General features: G+C 37.8%; 1 protein-coding gene across 1 annotated transcript; it reads right to left on the bottom strand.

The window, feature by feature from the left end:
• Window positions 1–444: 444 nt before the first annotated feature.
• Window positions 445–19,030, bottom strand: LOC149219386 (uncharacterized). The gene is made up of 2 exons (XM_089386810.1): window positions 18,768–19,030; window positions 445–1,161 (listed from the first exon to the last, which is right to left on the bottom strand). The coding sequence occupies exons 1-2, from the start codon at window positions 19,028–19,030 to the stop codon at window positions 657–659; spliced, it is 768 nt and encodes a 255-aa protein (XP_089242936.1). The 3' UTR covers window positions 445–656.
• Window positions 19,031–19,103: the final 73 nt, after the last annotated feature.

The following is a 19,103-nucleotide window of genomic DNA, read 5'->3' as shown; positions in this document are numbered from 1 at the left end:
TTTCCCATTCAGAGCATACCCTGCAATCATCCCACTCCATGAAACGACATTCCTTTCAGGCATATAGTCAAACACTTGCCGCGCTTCCTTAACAACACGACATTTGGAATACATATCAACAAGAGCACTGCCTACAAAGATATCTGAATCAAATCCTATCTTGAGAATAGAAGCATGAACCTGTCTGCCCTCTTCCAGAGCCGCAATTCTAGCGCCTGCCTTGACCACGCTGGCAAATGTGAATTCATTCAATCTCATTCGTGCTCTCTGCATCCACCCAAATAGTTTTAAGGCTTCCTCTACAGGTCCATTCTGAGCATACCCAGTGACTATGGTGGTCCATGTGATTGCTTCCCTTGATATATATATATATATATATATATATATATATATATATATATATATATATATATAGATATAGATATATATATACGGTCTTTAGAAAAAGGCTAAGATCTTACCAAATGCCAGCTTACAAGGCAAGCATAAAAAGCAGCTGTGCCTTTAGATCGATCAAAGATCGAGCCTTGCAACAATGAAGTTGAAAAGTAGTTAATCACCAACTTATGACATGTAAAGACAATGTCAATATGCAACTAAATGAAGACAGATCACCAAATCTTCTTAGCTCCAATATGCTTGTCTCTTATGCAACGTTACAGTTTTTCGTAAGCACGAAATCTGTTGCACAATTTCTGGAGAGCTGCAACTGAATGTTGCATTGCATTCAGTTTCAAGTCCCTTGACATAGCCTGGTAGTCATTTCCATGCATCTTAATCAGTCGACCAACATAGACACGCTGCATAGTTGTGAGCCTTTGTAAAGGTGCAGTTTTTCTATCCCTCCGTCTTTTGCCAAATGCAGATTTCAGATCATCCTCTTCTAAGTCACTGCCACTGTCGATAACTTGAAACTTGGGATCCTTAATTTCACCATTGTCTTCATTGGGCAGATTCGGCTCTGGCGGCTTCTGCAAGCTTTCAACCTCGACAATGTTCTCACAACGGCTTACTGCCCCAATCAAATTTGGATTAGAGGCCACCCCAAACGAACGATAGATTCGAATAATGGTGCTAATCTCGTCCCACTTTCCACTTGTCAGTTCTCTGAGCTTTGGAGAGGCAGGCTTGAAAACACACGGCTTAACCCTTGAAAGACACCTATGCTTTCATCAAATCTAGTAGTGATATTAGATATTCAAGATAAAGGGTTTCTTGAACTGATGTTGAACTGGAAGTGCAAGAATGAGTGGCCTACAAAATTGCTAAGCAGCATCAGATCTTCTTTTGTATAACCCACGTTGATTGACACGTATAACCCATTTGCGCCATATTTTTATTTGTTCTTTAAAAAAGAAACAGTTCCCAGATTCATTTTTTTGTTCTCAAAAACATAAAATAATGTCCATTTTCAATAATGCTCCGGGCGAATTCAGGAATATGAGAAAAATTTGATTTGAGAAATCCAATATTGCCGTTCTGATTTTGTTTCGTGATGGCTATTTAGAAATTTACCTACTTATGAATTAACACTGTCCACGATTTTCATTCTCCTTGTTACATCAAAATCTTTTCCCTTTAATGTCAATTTAGAACTTTGGTTCAGCCCAACAGTTCAGAAAGCGAGAGATGATGATGAAATATAATTATCCATTTAAATTAAGTAAATAAAAATAATCTCACCCGCCTAATATAAAAAGGAAATTATAAAATTATTTTTCAAGATAAGCATTGTATTATGGTGTGAATTCATGAGATTGATGTCATTGCATTTATGGTTTTATTTCTGTGCAACTATAAATGATTATTCATCGACGTTGTTTATATTGTTATGATTCATGCATGTTATATTTGTAATTGTATGTAGAACTCAGAGGTTCTATTCATAAGTTATTTCCTACACTGCAATAAAGTGTAAATGAAGAACCCTCCGGATTTGATGTCCTATACTTTTAAAGGAATGGATAATCGGTGCATTGCATTGAAGACTAGACGTTACATAGAGAATATTTGATTATAAACATAATGTTCTACATAGTCAAATAAAATATCTTTTGAATGTTTCGAGGCCAAGACATTATTCATCTAGATGAATTTCTGAGCCATTCCAAATAATGGTTTATAGATTGATTCCAAAAGGTTACATATCAAACGTTTATGCAGTTTTCTTAGGAGGCTAAATGCAAAGCATGAGCAAGTGCTGAGAGGAAATAGATTGAATAAAAGATACAATATAAGGAAGAAATAAAATAACCTTTGGTTGGTTTGAGACCAAACCTGGTTTGCAAATGGCTAGATGATGTTGCAGGCACATTACAAGGTTTTGAACAATGAGTGAAAAAAAAAAACGCATATGGAAACATGGCTAAAGCAACGAAGAAGACCGGATGAGGAGAGGTGGAGATATCAATATATCTCTAGATATTTTGCATTTGCGTTCATGTAAGTGTATTCATGTACTCATGCAATCATATATTGAACTTTAGGTCTAGATAATGTTAAAAATAGAAAAAGAGATTTTAGTGTGTCCATATAATTACTTTTGAAGTGCTTCGGAATTTGTCTTTCGGTATGTAGTGCAGAATCCCTAATGTGGTCAACGGAACTTTTATTTAGCCCAAATTTTATTTAAAGGAAGCTTCCATGAAGGTTGTTAAATGTTTATTTAAAGTTTATATGAAGGTTGTTGAAAATGATGGCTTGGAAGTTTATTTGCAGAAGTTATAGAAATTTAAGAAATATATTTGTTAGTTTAAATGCTTATTTAATGAAAGTTTACATGAACATTGTTGAACGAGAGTTGGAAGTTTATGAGCAAAAGTTATGTTTATGAAATATTTTTGTTAGTATGTAATGAGTAGTATGTTTAATTTTATTGAATGATGATAAATAAAGTGATACATGGTTATGATTTTTTTGTGTAATGTAATAGGAATATTGTTAAGTAATATGTTTTTTTTGTTGTTTTGTTTAATATGTAATGTAATAGGAATATTGTTAAGTAATATGTTTAATTTTATTGAATGATGGTTTGGAGTTTTATATGTAAAAGTAATTTTATGAAATATTTTAGTATGCAAATTAATATAAATATTGTTGATTAATATGTTTAATTTTTAAAAGTCAATAAAATGTTAAACTAAAATAATAAAACATGTTTGTTTCATTTAGATTTAAAATGAAACTAAAATTCTAAGAGCAACCATGTTAGAAACATTAAATAGACAAAAGTAAAAGGAAAATGATATATATTAGACCAACTTAAAAAATTAAAATAAATAGAATTTAGTTATAAAGAATTATAAACAACAAGTATTGAAGAGCATGAGAATAATAAAAATATGATCAAATTCATTAGCAAGAGAAAATTCTTGGTAAGAGGTCACATTTGAGTATTTCTTGTCTAAGAAACACTAATATTGACTTGGTGGAAGACTAGTAAGTTACAAGTGAAAATGTAATTCCTTACTATGAATATCTTTGGTTTACACAAAGGTGCTGCATTGATAGCCAAATATGAGGGGTGGGGGATTTTTTTATTTTTATTTTTAAAAGAGAATCACTAGTATGGATAATGAAGGAAGAATCATTTCAAACTAATTGTTAGTGATTCATAATTGATCAGCTATGGCTAGCATGATTCACCAACATGAATCCTAAAACTATTTTTAAGATATAACCTGTTTTTTTGTGCTTATTATTATTATGTGATTACCAATCATTGTAAATTCAAATTCAAACAAGCTTGGTGCTGCAAATGACCAAAGTCAGTAACATGCAAATGATTTGAAATATGATTACGTAAAATAGAAACACGAAACACGTCATGCATACGTGCTAAAGATGGAGGTAAGGCAAGCCTATATGCCACCGACCCAAGCCTATATGCCACTGACCCTTTCCTTTCTAAGATTTCAAAAGGTCCCACAAACCGTGGAGACAAATTTTCTCCCTTTCCAAATTTTATAGAGTTTTTTTGGGGCCCTACTCTCAAGAACACCCTATTCCCCACTTCATAGCTTTGGTCTACCTGATGAGCATAAGCATAGCTCTTTTGTCGATCTTGTGCTTCTTTTAGCCTTCTCCTAATCATAGTCAATTGTTCTTCCATCTCTTGCACCACTTCTGGTCCCATTAATACTCGGTCCTCTAGTCGGTCCCAACTGAGAGGTGTTCTGCAGGGTCTTCCATATAAGAACTCAAATGGCGCCATCTTGATGGAACTCTGATAACTACTTTGGAGGACACCAAAGAGATGCGTCACCATTTTCCTTACCTATTCCAAGGACTTCGAGACGAAGTCCATTATTAAGAGGGGGTGTATGTAGTGCCCTGCTCTAGTTGACTGGCAATGATATGTCATTAACATTTATTTAGCCCTAAGGCCCACACTTTATTCTTTGAGGACCTCAGGTTGAGGATCCGGACATATGACTCTATTATTAGTGGTTGTGATATTAGTGGTTGTGATGTTTATGTATGTTCTCCATTGATATTATGATGAAGATAGCATTAATGGTTATGTATGTATCTATTGGTATTATGATGATTGTAGCATTTATGGATATGTATGCTCTCTATTGATATCATGATGATAATAGCTTTGATGGATAGGTATGTTTCCATTGATGTTATGATGATGATAGCCATGATGAATGTGCCCCCATGTTACCTACTTGCATTAGTTCTGGTTCACAATGAGCAATGATTGCAAATAACTAGGTGATGTTAGTGATGCTATTATGATCATGACTAACACTGAGAAACCTTGTTACTGATGATTATTGAGTATGGCAAGAAACTAGCAGAGGCACTCGCATATGACAAGTTGGTGACACATGGTTTGATGAAAATCTATATTATTTTATCTTTGAAATTCTAAGTCGATTTTGAAACTTGCTATATATGTTTATCTATATTCTGACGATATGTTAATGGTTGTAGCCACAAATTAGTTGCTTGGCCGAATGACTCACATATGGGTGATGGGGTTGTACGAGTGGATGGAACTACATGGGAGGGGTGGGACAGTGTCCCTAATCTCACCTACTAGCACTCCCACCGTGACTTGGGCTGGAAAGGTTGAAACACCTTTGCCTTGAAGATCACGATGCCATGAGGGCAGGTCCCAAAGTTGGGTCGCTCATGAGGATTTTACCAGGGGGCGCACATCAAGGCGGATTCCTTGATACCCAACACCATTAGTCTCACTATAGCAGATAACATAAGAGATGATAGTGGTCCATGTCGTTGCACCTATACTTTCCCCTCGTAATCACTAAATGCTTGAAGGGAAAGTGGTGTGGCACCCTTTGAACTTCAAGGGAATTTCTAGAAGGGCATGACCAACTTGGCACCCTTGGCATCACAAATAAACTATTAGGTGTGGCACCCTTGGAACTTCAAGGGAAGTTCTTGAAGGGCATGACCAAACTTGGCACCCTTCGAATCATTAAAAATAAATAAATTAGTAAATATAATCAAGAAATGAAAACTAGGTAAATTTACATCAAGGGAAAATGAGGTTAGAAACCGAGGTAATTAAATAAAAAATAAAACTTGGGTTAAGAGGATCATGGGAAGAAATAAAATATTTTATCTTAAAAACTCTACCCTCCCCATGTTGGAAAATATTAGGTAGATTATGTAGTTTAATTAGGTAAAAAGGGGAAAGAGGGACATAATTGTAATGATAAAGATTAATCCTAAAATAGTTAAACCTAATTAAGAGAAGAGGATGGTGAATTAAAATAAGATTAATAAATTAAATTTTAGAGAAATGTAGAGAACCTCCATGTGGCAACAACCAACATAAGAATATCCATCTAAGCGATAACTGGAGTTAAATTAGGGAGTAGATAGGGGATCAAATCTTGACTCATTAATTGACTTTAGTAACGAACACAAATTAAGGAGTAACAAGGGGGATCAAGAGGCAACTAGGAGAAGAAAGAGGAATCTTGTTGAGGTGAGGAAAATATTAGTTTTAAATTAAAATTTAAGTAAATTATTTTGGAGACCCTTGATGAGATAGTGACACATAGGTGGGTGAATAATCAAACAATTGAATTATAAAAAAAAAAATTAATTATGCATGACATGCCAAGTGTCACCTATGAGGACTCCTATAAAATAAGGGACAAGCCATGGGAGAAGGGACTTTTGGGGACCCTATGGTTGGATGGATGAGACGATGTCAGAGCAGTGATTACGAAACTATAGTGAGTTTGGTGAGGTAGAGGATTTTAGAGAGGGGACTCTTGAGCCAAGGAGTGCTCTCCTCTACCAGCTAATGCATTCCTCCATTGTACAACCTCATTGTAGCTCGGGGGTCTGCGAGGAAAAAGAGTACCCAAGGAGTAGGCTAGGAGGTTAACCGGTGAGTCATCGCATTTGGATCAAGTACGTCGTCATTCACTCTTGGAGGTGACCGACAACAAGGGAATACAAGTAACAGCAAATCAAGTGGAGTCTCATCTTTTGGTGAACGGTACATATGTGTTGCAATATTATTTTGTATGATTGCTTTATGGTCTTAGTTAAATGTATGTAAATTTTATGATATGTTCAGTGAAATGAATTTCGGGAATGTGTTAGACAATGCTGAATAAATTTGAATTCCCAACGTTTTTCTCTTCTAGTTGTATTTCATTGTGAATTATTTAAAAAAAAAATAGATATATATATATATATATATATATATATAGTAGAGAAACTGGTCCTTACACATGGTTATGTGCTCTTAGTATGGATCATGTTCATTATTTGATAACTGATTAAATGGTTGATGAATGCATAAGCTAACAAGTGTTGTTGCAGATATCTTGAGAGGGCATTGAGCCTTCTTGATTATTCTCAGATGAAGTTCATAAGTTTATGATCATATATGTATTCATGACCTATAGTTTCTATTTTTATCATATGTTTGATGAAAGTTCTATCATTTATTAGGCATGTTTTGGGCAAGGTCCAACCCTAGTAAATTTTTAGAATTGTCATCATCTTATACCTAGCTCTGAAAAGTTTTGGAAAGTTCTGGGTAGTGGCTGGAAGGTTAGCCTGAAAAATTGGCATAGATCTCGCCACCACATGCACAGAACTGGGAAATTTTGGCCAGAACCACATGGAGACAAACGTATGGGTGTGGTTGAAGCCTCATAATTGAATGCATGATGTGTTGTGGGTGTGGTTGGGGTATTAGGCTTGTGAAAAAGAAGTTCCATGTCAATATCTGATCATTAGAAGTTGTGTATTGACCTTTGAGTGATATGGTGTTCCTGAGAGGTATGAGTAAGCTTCCGGTTTGTAGGCCCTACTTCCACAATTAGGGAGGTCAGGTCATGTCATAGTAACTATCAACTCATGTTTACCCTTGAGAGCTTTTAAAAGTGGATAAATGTGGGAGGGGGCGTTACAAGGAGGCTCCATATGGCTAATCTATGTTTGTCCATAAAATAAAATTACCAATAGCTCACAGTGGAATTCCCATCAGAGCCTTAGATTTTTGTGGAGGTAACAGAATTGCAATTGCGCCCCCACCCCTCTCGATGACGTTATGGGGATATCTCTCCCTCCCCCGCACAATGTACAAGAATTGTGGATATTTGCAAGTGAATATTTCGCTATTATAAATTTTGTTTTGGAATCCAGGGTGTGCCTCAACCCACCCCTCTTGCTAACATCACGAGGTGGCGGGGGGGGAGGAAATCGTTGTGAGCCATGGATTTTTATTGGTGATCACAATTTTTAAATTAGTGGGGAACAACAATGAGGTGGGGTATAACCACCAAATTCAAAAGAAACACACACACACACACACATACATATACATATTTGTACATATTATGGATATGGAAATCACATAAATTAATATTCACGGTGGCATAATTGATGAGGTGACAGTCAGACATGACAGGGTAGGTGGAAAAAATAAGGTCGTTGACTCTTGAGCCTAAACGATGGTGGATCGTTGGATTTCATTGGGCATGGAAGGTAGTAGTATTTTAGGTAGTGTTAACCACCGAGCAGGTTGGATTCTAATGGGTGATGGTGGCCATTAATCACGATTAACTAGGGTTGTTGGATTTCATCGAGGGTGCAAGTCAGTTTTAGCGTTTGTGCTAATTGGGGCATGATACATTGTTGAGTTTTTGGATTAGAGAAATCATGGGCATTGGATGTCATCGCAACACAAATCCATTTTAAAACCCTGTGCTAGTGGGAGCTCGATTCACATGTGGGCCATCAAATCAAAGAAGTTTGGGCCATTGGATCTAGAAGGGATGTCGACATAGTAAAAGGTGGAAAGTGGTACATTAAGTAACAAAATGACATTAATTTAATACCAAAAAACGTAGCATGGTGTAAATGTGGCATGCTATGAACATTAACTTTGAAGTATTCACCATAACTAAGGTTATTAAGTTATTATTCTCATTTTCTTGCATTTTGCACTCCTTATTGGATTGGTATAGTCAAAGGAATTAGCTTTCGATCCATGGTTTGATCTCAAAGAAAATTTAGAAGCCTACCATTCCAATATCTATGAAACATGTAAGTTTTCCAAAGCCTTATAGTAGTACATTAATAGTGACGAGACTCAATATTGTAACAAGAGTGTTGCAATTCCCAAGGCTACCAACTTTAATTATCAACCCAAGGTTCATATAAACTTAAGAGGTGATAGTGTTGTATGCATAGTAGGCTAAGCTCTACTCAAGTCACTTTGAAGCAATGGACTAGACCAAGGTATACAAATACCACTCTATCAACTGAATCTAGATTTGCAAGGAAAGAAATTGCATAAAGGAAAAGTTCTAATATGCTTTATTGAAATGGAAATGTCACCATATTTGCAAAGATGGATGTTATTTTCTCAAATGTAAATGCTAACCTATTTGTAAAAATGTAAAGTCTACACTACTTGCAGGAATGTAAATTCTATACTACTTGCAAAAATGTAAACATTAATTTATTTGAAGAATGTAAATGTTGCATTAAAAGGAAACCTAGTATATGGAATGGAAATAACAATGCTCAAAATAGAAACCTTAGCTTAAGAAGCATAGAACAAAGACGATCAACCTAATCTACCTTGCATAAATAAAAAGAGCATGTAATCAATATTATCGCTACATTCTAAAGAGATTAGATCTAGTGACGTAATCCATTAAATACTTCATGAGGCAATCAAGAAAATCATCACTAAGTTATCCAATTCATAAATTTATCCACTAACCCTAATTGTTGCAATGTAATCCATTGAGAAAAAGGAAAGTCCCAAGTGTTATTTAGTCTTCCTCAATCATGGTTTCAGAGCCTAAGGGAAATTATTCAAGGCCATAAGGCAAAAACCAAGCTTCAAGGGAAAATTTGTTCAAGTTTACACGGTGCTACAGGATGCTACAAGATTGCCTTGTTTTGCTATAGGATTGAATCTGTGAGCATTCTGGGGGTGAAAAAGGTTATATGAATGTGGTTAAGGGAAATGGAGGGTATATTAAGGTTGTATGAGGCCTTTGTCAAGCTTAGTACCCCTCAAGGGCCCATCTTGCACAAAAACCAATGCTCACAGTGGCCTTAAATAAACCAGAAATGTACTCTTTGTGAAAAGTGTTTTGAGGGAGTTGTTGAGGTTGAAGGAAGGGAGATGGTGGTGGAATAAGAAGTGAGAATGACAATTCTAACCCTGCAAATCATCAATATTACATGCACACGACAAAAAATTATTTAATCTTTCCAAACTCATACAACAATTAATAATGTAAATTGCAGAAAATTAAAATGATGTAATTATGATGAGTTGAATTTTATTTAAAATATAACTATTGCATTGAAATATAACCTATATTGTAGTCTACACTAGACCTACATCCACAAGAGTTTATACTTCATGTGCTCAAAGAAAACTATTAACCAATCACTAGCTTGCAAAAAATAGGGATACATGGAGAGTACTAATAACAACTACAAAATAAAGCAACTATATATTTTTGGCTTGCCAATGCATTATCCTCAACCACACTTTCCAAAAGAGAGGTCGTAGATAGACCTGCACAAGTAATTTTTATAAACAAATCTTGTTAGGAAAGGAAGAAAATGTTGCTAGGAAAAAATGCATAAGTAAAATACACATGAGAGGGACTAGAGCCTCTGGTTTGGGCCCTTACCCAAAGGGACTCAACCCTCTAGAACAATCTCATATGGAAGATAACATAAAATTTCTCATTAATATAAAATAATGTTCAAGTACATGATGAAAATAAATGAAAATGACAAGATCAAGCTCTTAGCCCTTAGTAGTCATTATTTGCTTCAAAATTTCGAATCCCATTGAGCCCTTGGGCTTCCTTATTTATACAAAAATGAATGAGGGGAATCCTCCTTGGAAAGAGGACTTCCTCCCTCCAAAAATCCCTAGAAAGAAGGATCTAGCTCCCTGAGATCCTCACCTTATTTATACAAAAATGAATGAGGGGAATCCTCCTTGGAAAGAGGACTTCCTCCCTCCAAAAATCCCTAGAAAGATAGATCTAGATCCCTGAGATCCTCACAATCCTTGAGTGCATCATCTGTTAGTGGATCTTCTAACTGTGGGTGAGTAAATTCAGGGAGCAAGTCAAGTTGTAGGTGAGTAAATGTAGGCAAAAGGCCTCCTACATCTCCTCCAACTACCTCCAACGTATAGCTGCATAATAAATGTACTCATTAAAAAATATGACAATCATCCTCTAGTCTTCTTAATAAACACATAATAGTAAAAAAATATGTCATTAAATGCAAAGAAAGAGGTAAATATAGGCAGAAGGAAGGCCAGATGGGCCTTATTATTTACCTATTAATGAGGCCCATCATCCCCCCTGCTGAAGGTGTTTCTCACCCTCTAAGAAACTTATCCATTTAGTTCCATCTCATGCATAGCCTTGGTAGCTACCATAACATCCCAAGGTATTTGATCCAGGAGGATCTTGTCACCAGCTTCCAAAGAGTACCAACCCAAAGAAAAGTTCAAGGGAATATTCGTAAAGGTGAAATTATTTAGATTTCATGATTAATATTTCTTATGAGCATAAAATGTTCAATGTGATCGAGTATTTCCCATTTAATGTTGTAAAAGGGAAATTGATTTTGTGAGAAAATCCACCTCAAATCAGTTTCTAATTTTAATGAGGAGTTGAGTGTTTAATGGGATTCAAATCCCTTGGATTTTGGATAAGGTTCAAGTTTGGTAGAGTTGAGATATTTTATCCTAAAAAATCTCATAGATCCTCTTTTAATGGATTTAAAGAGTGATTCTCTCTGATCTAAGGAGATATCCTCTCCTTTGTTTAGGGATATTTGAAAGTTAGAAATCCCTCTTATGTACTCTTTGAAAGAGGATCTTGTTTGAGATATTTTTTGGAGAGTTAGTTGTGGAGAGAGAATCTTGTTTTAGAAAGCCTTGAGAGCTCAAGACAAGAGGTCTTTATGAGGTATTGAAGAAATGTATGCAATGCGTTGGCCTTGAAATCTCTTTGGTAGTAGAAGGTAGTTTGGGAGTTAGTCCTTTTTGTAAAGCATCGTATACATTCACCCTTTATTGAAGAAGACAATATAGCGATTTGACCTTTGGAGGAAAATCCAGAGACGTAGCCCCGTGCAAGAGTTTTTTGGGAAAACTCTATTATCATCTCAGTCTTGATGCTTCATGTTTCTCTTTGTTCATGATTTTAATAAGCTCTTTATTGTGCATCTTAATTTACATTTTTATGATTATGTGACAATTATGTAACTAAATTTCACAACCTCTTACAATCAAGTAAAAAGACTTTTGCAAGTTTTATGCCCTCCAGTTTTCAGATTAGTTGGTATCAGAGCATTTGATATTTTGGCATAATGGGTTTGATTGATTTTCCAGTTTTAGTTCAAGCAAGGAGAAGGTAATTTCCTTTGATGCAAAATGTTGCATTTTGATTCTTTCCTGGAAAATGTTTATCAAGACTCGAAATTTTTTCAAGATTTCTTAACCATGAAGAAAATGGTAGAGGAATTTTATAATGAAAACAGTGAAAGAAACGAGTTGCGAAAGAAGATGAAGATATTGGAAGGAAAAAGCCAATATCTCCAAAATAGACTCCAATAACTGGAGGGAATTAACTCATCCCTTAGAATGGAGAATTTCAATTTGAGCAGATTGCTTGAATTTGTAAAGAACGAGAAAAGGCAAATACATATTTAGTTACAAAATACTCTTGAAGATCAAATTGATGAATGTTTGGCCATTGAAACAATAAAAAGTCCCTCCAAGATCAAACAGGGTTGTGGTCATGGAAAGTATACAGGATATGGACTTTATCAAGATAACACTGATGGTTGCACCTTTTTCCAGTTGAATAACACTTCCTATGTGCAACGCAGCAAGAGTGGTTTTCTTGAATCTCAATATACCACCTTCTTCTATAACATAAAAGGTAGAAGAGATGATTAAAATTCAAGCAGATGAACAAGGGCTAGAGGTGGTAAAAAAAACTTCATTTTCTATATCTTTTGTTAATGATAATGATGCATCTTTTGCAACTTTTGAGAAGCATACCAAGGGGATTGGTATGAAGTTGTAAACCAAGATGGCTTAGAATGGAAGGGGACTTGGAGTCAATGGTAAAGGCATCATCAATTCTATTGAGGTAACGAGACAACCTTAGAATGAAGGATTTGGATATACTCACGAAGAAATTGGAGAATGCTCCAAAATTGTTGAAGCAAGAAAATCGTCAAATATTGAGTTTGTGTCAAAGGGACTCTTTCTAATTAATGATGCAACAAATAATAATGGTAATGATGGTGATAAGTTGTCTCCACCAAGAGTTGAGCACTTTAAGAGAAGAGCCAAATTGAATTCTCCTCGTCGAAGTCTCAGTCCAAAGGACAACTAGAAAATGTATAAGTCGCATGTATATTCTTTCGATGATCATTTAAATAAGAAGATACAAAATATGTTTCCTTGTACCTTTTTCCATAGATCATTGTGTGGCTAAGTGTGAAGAGCATAAGTTAATGGTTCAGAAAATGGACACGCTTCTTGAGACAAAATCAAAGAACCTTTTCAAGATTTAAAGTCATTCTTTCCAAGGAACAAGCACACATATTTTTGTACCCATTGCAAAAGGAATGGGCAATAGATCGTGGGTTGTTGAGATCTGCATCTCGAGCTCTGTCACAAGCCAAGTAAATAGTCATTGCAAAAATATATGCCAAAGAAAACTACAAAAGTGGAGCATGTGGTCAGTGTTCCTGAATAAAAGCATTGTAGGTTTTAACCCTGTACAGAAATTACCTGCATACGAATTCTAAAACACAAAAATAAAAAATGCAAGAGCATAACACATAAAACACATATACACATAGATTTTCCCCTTGTTAATTTTAGGTATGTTCTATGCTAGAGCAATTTATTTCAATTTTCACAATTAGCTCAATATCTTTTCCAGATTAGCAATCACATCAGCATTAAAGTAAACTGTAGATATAACATAAATATAAATCGCAGAAGACAAGCCAAGACAAGAGGACATAAGATGTGGCACTAACCAGGGACAAACCCCAATGTGGGGAAACCTTTGATCAATTCTTCTTATATGTTCTTCAATAGTTCAGCACAAAGAGAGAGAGAGATAGTACATTTACAACAGAAGTCAACACTTTGACTTATCTAAATAAGAGCATAGATCATCTCTAAGAAGATGATACATGAGATTAGTTGAAGACATGCTGCTTCAACTGATTCTCCAAGGTGACTCCTTCACCTATCGTTGTGCTGCATTTCGTCATCATGCTGCACCTCACCGCGTTGCACCATGTTGCACCCATCATCACTATGATGCATCTCATCGCACTTCATTAATCATGATTGTACCCATCACTGTACTGCATTATGTGCCATTATTGCACCATGTTGCCATCCTGACTTATGTGTTGGTTGCACCTTGCTTGCTTGTTGTCCCTAGCATGCTTGTTGTTGCATGCTTGTTGTATTTGCTGCTAAGTACCATACAACTGTCCCAATGTTAGTTAGTTATCCCTTGCATGCTGCTCTCTTTCGAAGACAGATGCTCCAGCTGTTCCGGCAGTTCTAGCAGTTCCGACTGTTCCTGGCAGCGCTGGCAGTTCCGGCTGTTCCCCACAGTTCTGGCAATTCCAGCTATTCCCGACAGTTCCGGCAGTTCTGGATTTTCCGGCTTTTCCGGCAGTTCCGACTTTTCCGATTTTTCAAGCAGTTCCGGCTTTTCTAGCAGTTCCGATAGTTCCTACTTTTTCGGCTTTTCCGGTAGTTCCGCTTTTCCAATAGTTTCGGCTTTTCTGGCTTTTCTGGCATTTTCAGCTTTTCCGATAGTTTCGAGAGTTCTAGCTTTTCCGGCAATTCCAATTTTTTTGGCATTTCCAGCTTTTTGGCAATTCCGGCTTTTTGCCCTCTGGATCAGGGCAACGTTATCCATTAGGATCTCTCCTCCTACTAAAACCCAAAGACAAGTAGAGAGAGGAAGAGATCCCAAGTGTGTGTTGAAATGACTTGAAGTCCTCTTCTATTTATACTAAAACGTAGAGGTTGAATAGACATGACTGTTGGGATTCTGAACCTACATAAGTTGCTAGCTGACTTGGCAATTTGTCCATAATCAAAATAAATTCATATCTTCATAAATACTTATCGGAATCGGATGATCTTTAGATCAATCCTACACCTCTCAATGAGAGGGATCCAAGAAAAATATTAGCTGCCATAAATAATATGACCCACAAGGAGTTTGGCCCTAGTTGCCAATTTTAAAACTCCCTCTCAACTAGGGAGAACTCCATACGCTGATTCATATGTCCAACGGTGCTATCTCTGCCCTCAGTGCCCTACACTGCTCTGCTCTACTATGCTTTGCTCTGCTCTGTTCTGCGGAACCATGAAGAAGAAGAATTGATCGAGAATGTCTCATATCATTCTCTACTGACCCGAAGTCAATTTCATTGATCCCGGATCAATGAAGGTCATCCTAGCATACGGAGTACGATAGATACAATGATGCGTCCATCGATAGAACTACTATGGTCCCTATCCTCATTTCCCTACTCATTGATCAGATGAGAGGTACTTCCCATGAGTCCCAAACTGCATGGGTAGGATGCCTCAACAGAAGAACGAAACATCCTGCTAGTGGATGCCACGGAGAAGGAATCATCCTGGCCCACAGGAGAATGAATCATCCTATTCCATAGTCACCACGGAGAACAAATCATCCTGGCCCACAGGAGAACAAATCATCATGTTCCACAGTCGCCATGGAGAACGAATCATCCTGGTCCACAGGAGAATGAATCATCCTGTTCCACAGTCGCCACAGAGAACGAATCATCCTGGCCCACAGGAGAACGAATCATCATGTTCCACAGTCGCCACGGAGAACGAATCATCCTGGCCCACAGGAGAACGAATCATCCTGTTCCACAGTGGCCACGGAGAACAAATCATTATGGCCCACAGGAGAATGAATCATCCTATTCCACAGTCGCCATGAAGAACAAATCATCCTGGCCCACAAGAGAACGAATCATCTTGTTCCACAGTTTCCACGGAGAACGAATTATCCTGGCCCACAGGAGAATGAATCATCCTATTCCACAGTCGCCACGAAGAACGAATCATCCTGGTCATAGCGCACCACCAGGGGAGGGTGAGTCACCCTATGGTCGTATGTTGCTTCAGTAAGTACCCCAAACCCCCCCAGAGCTCCCAGAGCTCAATGCATGCAACATGCAGGACCCTTATAGAAGGTCTCTCAATGACTCCAATTCGTTTGGGAAAGTCACAGATTTGACCTTTCCCTGGGGCTTTGACAAAATGTCAGCGACCTGTACATCAGTCTCAATGCGATGGAGCCTCCTTGCTCATCGACTTACCATATCCTAGATAAGGCAGTATCTGATGTATATCTGTTAGAGCAATTATCGAATACGGGATTCCTCAATAATCGAATCCCACTTCTGGTTGTCACAGAGAATCACAGTGGTATTCATCATGTGTACAAACAGCTCACTTAAGAGCTTCTGCAACCATGCAGCTTCACACGAGATCATACTCGTAGCTATGTATTCGGTCTCGGCGGTGCTTATAGCAACCAACTTCTGCTTCCTGCTCATCCATGATATCGAAGCAAAATCCAAAGAGAACCAGCACTGAGAAGTTCTCTAGTGATCCTCCATACTGCTTGCCCACTTAGCATTCGAATAATCATGTTGTTTCATATTTCTAGTAGTGTATCTCAATCCATGAGAGATTGTGCCCTGAAGATATCTTAGAAGATTCTTGGCACCAATCCAGTGAGGCTCAACCAAATATGAGCTGACCATGCTAACTGAAAAACATATGTCCGGATGGAAGTTCACCAAGAACATCAACGCGAATGAGTTTATGAAACTTGGAGGCATTTCCCATATCTAGTCCGACATCACTACCATATAACTTCTGAAAGTTAAGATCCTCGAGGTAGTCATAGGCTTGCAGTTTATCATTCCACATTCGGAATCCAACTCCCTCTTACTTCTTCAAATGAGAGGGGTTGCACCTGTCAGAAATAGGTCGTCCTCATAAGGTGTCGGTATGAGAGGTGTATCATCCACAACCTTCAGGTAATGGTTTGGATCGGTTTCACTCCTAGTGAATCTCAGCTTCATTTGACAACTATCAATCCTCTCATACTATGCCCGGGGAGTTTTGCTTCAAGCCATAGAGGGCTTTCTTCCACCTACATAAGTGAGATTCCTAATCATCAATCTCAAACCCCTCGGGTTGTTCCAAACCTGTGGACCTGCTACATGAGGGGAATGGTCGCCTTGTAAGATTTTCCTTCGGTACATCTCGGACATGTACGTTCATGCTCTTTTTGAATTCAGGCATCCCTGTCACCATCTGACTCAAAGACCTTCGGTGCTATGTGTTAATGGACATGGTCCCCATTGGACTTCCTGCAACTTGATACAACCCTGAACTCAAAAACATCTTTGAAAATTCTATTTTCAAACACGTACCTTTCCATCGATGAGTGCCACCCTGAAACCTTTGACTTCCATTGCTGAAATGGACATCAGGTTCTTCTTGCGATCAGGTGCATAAAATAGATTCTGTAAATGAATTGAGTTACCCTCATTCAATTGAGGGATAACATTCCCTACACCCTTTCCAGGATAGGTGGCATCGGCTCCAAGTATAATCTGACGATTGTTTCCGTCTCTCCCAAATTAGAGAGTGCACCCATCTATCTGATGAAGTGCCTTGAAGCCCTACAATCAATAAGCCAGATTCCCAAAGAATCTGAAGGAGAGGACCAATACAAGATAATTCTTCTTTATCTTATCAGAAACAACATTTGATTCTTCATACCTGGGGTTACTTGCTTTCTTTGAAAAAGTCAACCATTTCCTTGATGACTAGCATTACTTGCCATTCCTTTGATCATTGAAGATGTCCCTGGAATGATTGTTATCTTCATCAAGAGATGTGTCTTTGCAATTTAGACACTCCTTCGCATAATGGCCGAACTTATTGCAACCAAGGCATCCGCCTTTCCTTCCACCCTTAGATCCGAAATTCCCAATGAAGTGATCTTTAGGTAGGCCATCAGAAACTTCTACTGCGCCATTCTGATAATATTCTCTGCTTCGACTTCACCCTCAGTGAATTTGAAGAGGGATGAGGAATCCATTGATCCTTTTGTCCTTTACTGTCTTTGGTGATTGCTCTTCCACTCTTGCTTGGGCATTGTCTTCACCTCAGCTACGATACCATGTTAATTTTAGGTATGTTCTATGCTAGAGAAATTTATTTCAATTTTCATAGTTAGCTCAATATCTTTTCTAGATTTTCACATCAACATTAAAGTAAACTGCAGATAGAACATAAATATAAATCGCAGAAGACATGCCAAGGCAAGAGGACACAAGATGTGGCACTAGCCGGGGAAAAACCCCAATGTGGGGAAACCCTTGATTAATTCTTCTTATATGTTCTTCAATATTTTAGTAGAGAGAGAGAGAGAGATAGTACATTAACAACAAAAGTCAACACTTTGACTTATCTAGATAAGAGCATAGATCATCTCTAGGAAGATGATACATGAGATCAGTTGAAGACATGCTGCTTCAACTGATTCTCCAAGGTGACTCCTTCACCTATCATTGTGCTTCATTTCGTCATCATGTTGCACCTCACCACGCTGCACCATGTTGCACCCATCATCACTATGATGCGTCTCATCACGCTTCATTATTCATGACTGTACCCATCACTGTACTTCATTATGTGCCATTGCTACACCATGTTGCCATCCTGACCTATGTGTTGGCTACACCTTGCTTGCTTGTTGTCCCTAGCATGTTTGTTGTCCTTAGCATGCTTGTTGTTGCATGTTAGTTGTCCCTTCCATGCTAGCTGTAACATTGCATGCTTGGTGTATTTGCTGCTAAGTACCATACAACTGTCCCAATGTTAGTTAGCTATCCCTTGCATGTTGCTCTCTTTCGGAGACAGATGCTACGGCTATTCCGTCAGTTCCTGGCAGTTTTGGCAATTCCGGCTGTTCCCGGCAGTTCTAGCAATTCCAGCTGTTCCTGGCAGTTCCAGCAGTTTCAAATTTTCCGACTTTTCCGGCAGTTCCAACTTTTTCAGCAATTCCGGCTTTTCCAGCAGTTCCGACTTTTTCAGCAATTCCGGCTTTTCCGGCAGTTCCGGCTTTTCCAGCTTTTCTAGCAGTTCCAGAAATTCTGATAGTTCCGGCTTTTTCAGCAATTCTGGCTTTTTCAACAGTTCCGGCTTTTCCGGCAGTTCTGACAGTTCCGACTTTTTCAGCTTTTCCAACAGTTCCGACTTTTTCAGCTTTTCCAACAGTTCCGGCTTTTCCGGAAGTTCCGTCATTTCCTGCAGTTCCAGCATTTCCGAAAGTTCCAGTATTTCCGACTTTTCTGGCATTTTCGGCATTTCTGGCAGTTCCGACATTTCCAACTTTTCTGGCATTTCCACCGTTTCCAGCAGTTCCGGCTTTTTGCCCTCTGGATCAAGGCAGCGTTATCCCTTAGGATACCTCCTA

This window comes from Pinus tabuliformis, chromosome Q (genome assembly GCF_031772625.1).
Source record: "Pinus tabuliformis cultivar Carrire ecotype Pingquan chromosome Q, CPIR1, whole genome shotgun sequence".
In the NCBI taxonomy this organism is placed as follows: Eukaryota; Viridiplantae; Streptophyta; class Pinopsida; order Pinales; family Pinaceae; genus Pinus; species Pinus tabuliformis.
Note: the sequence above shows the minus strand (reverse complement) of the source record. Positions and strands in the feature narration are given on the sequence as shown.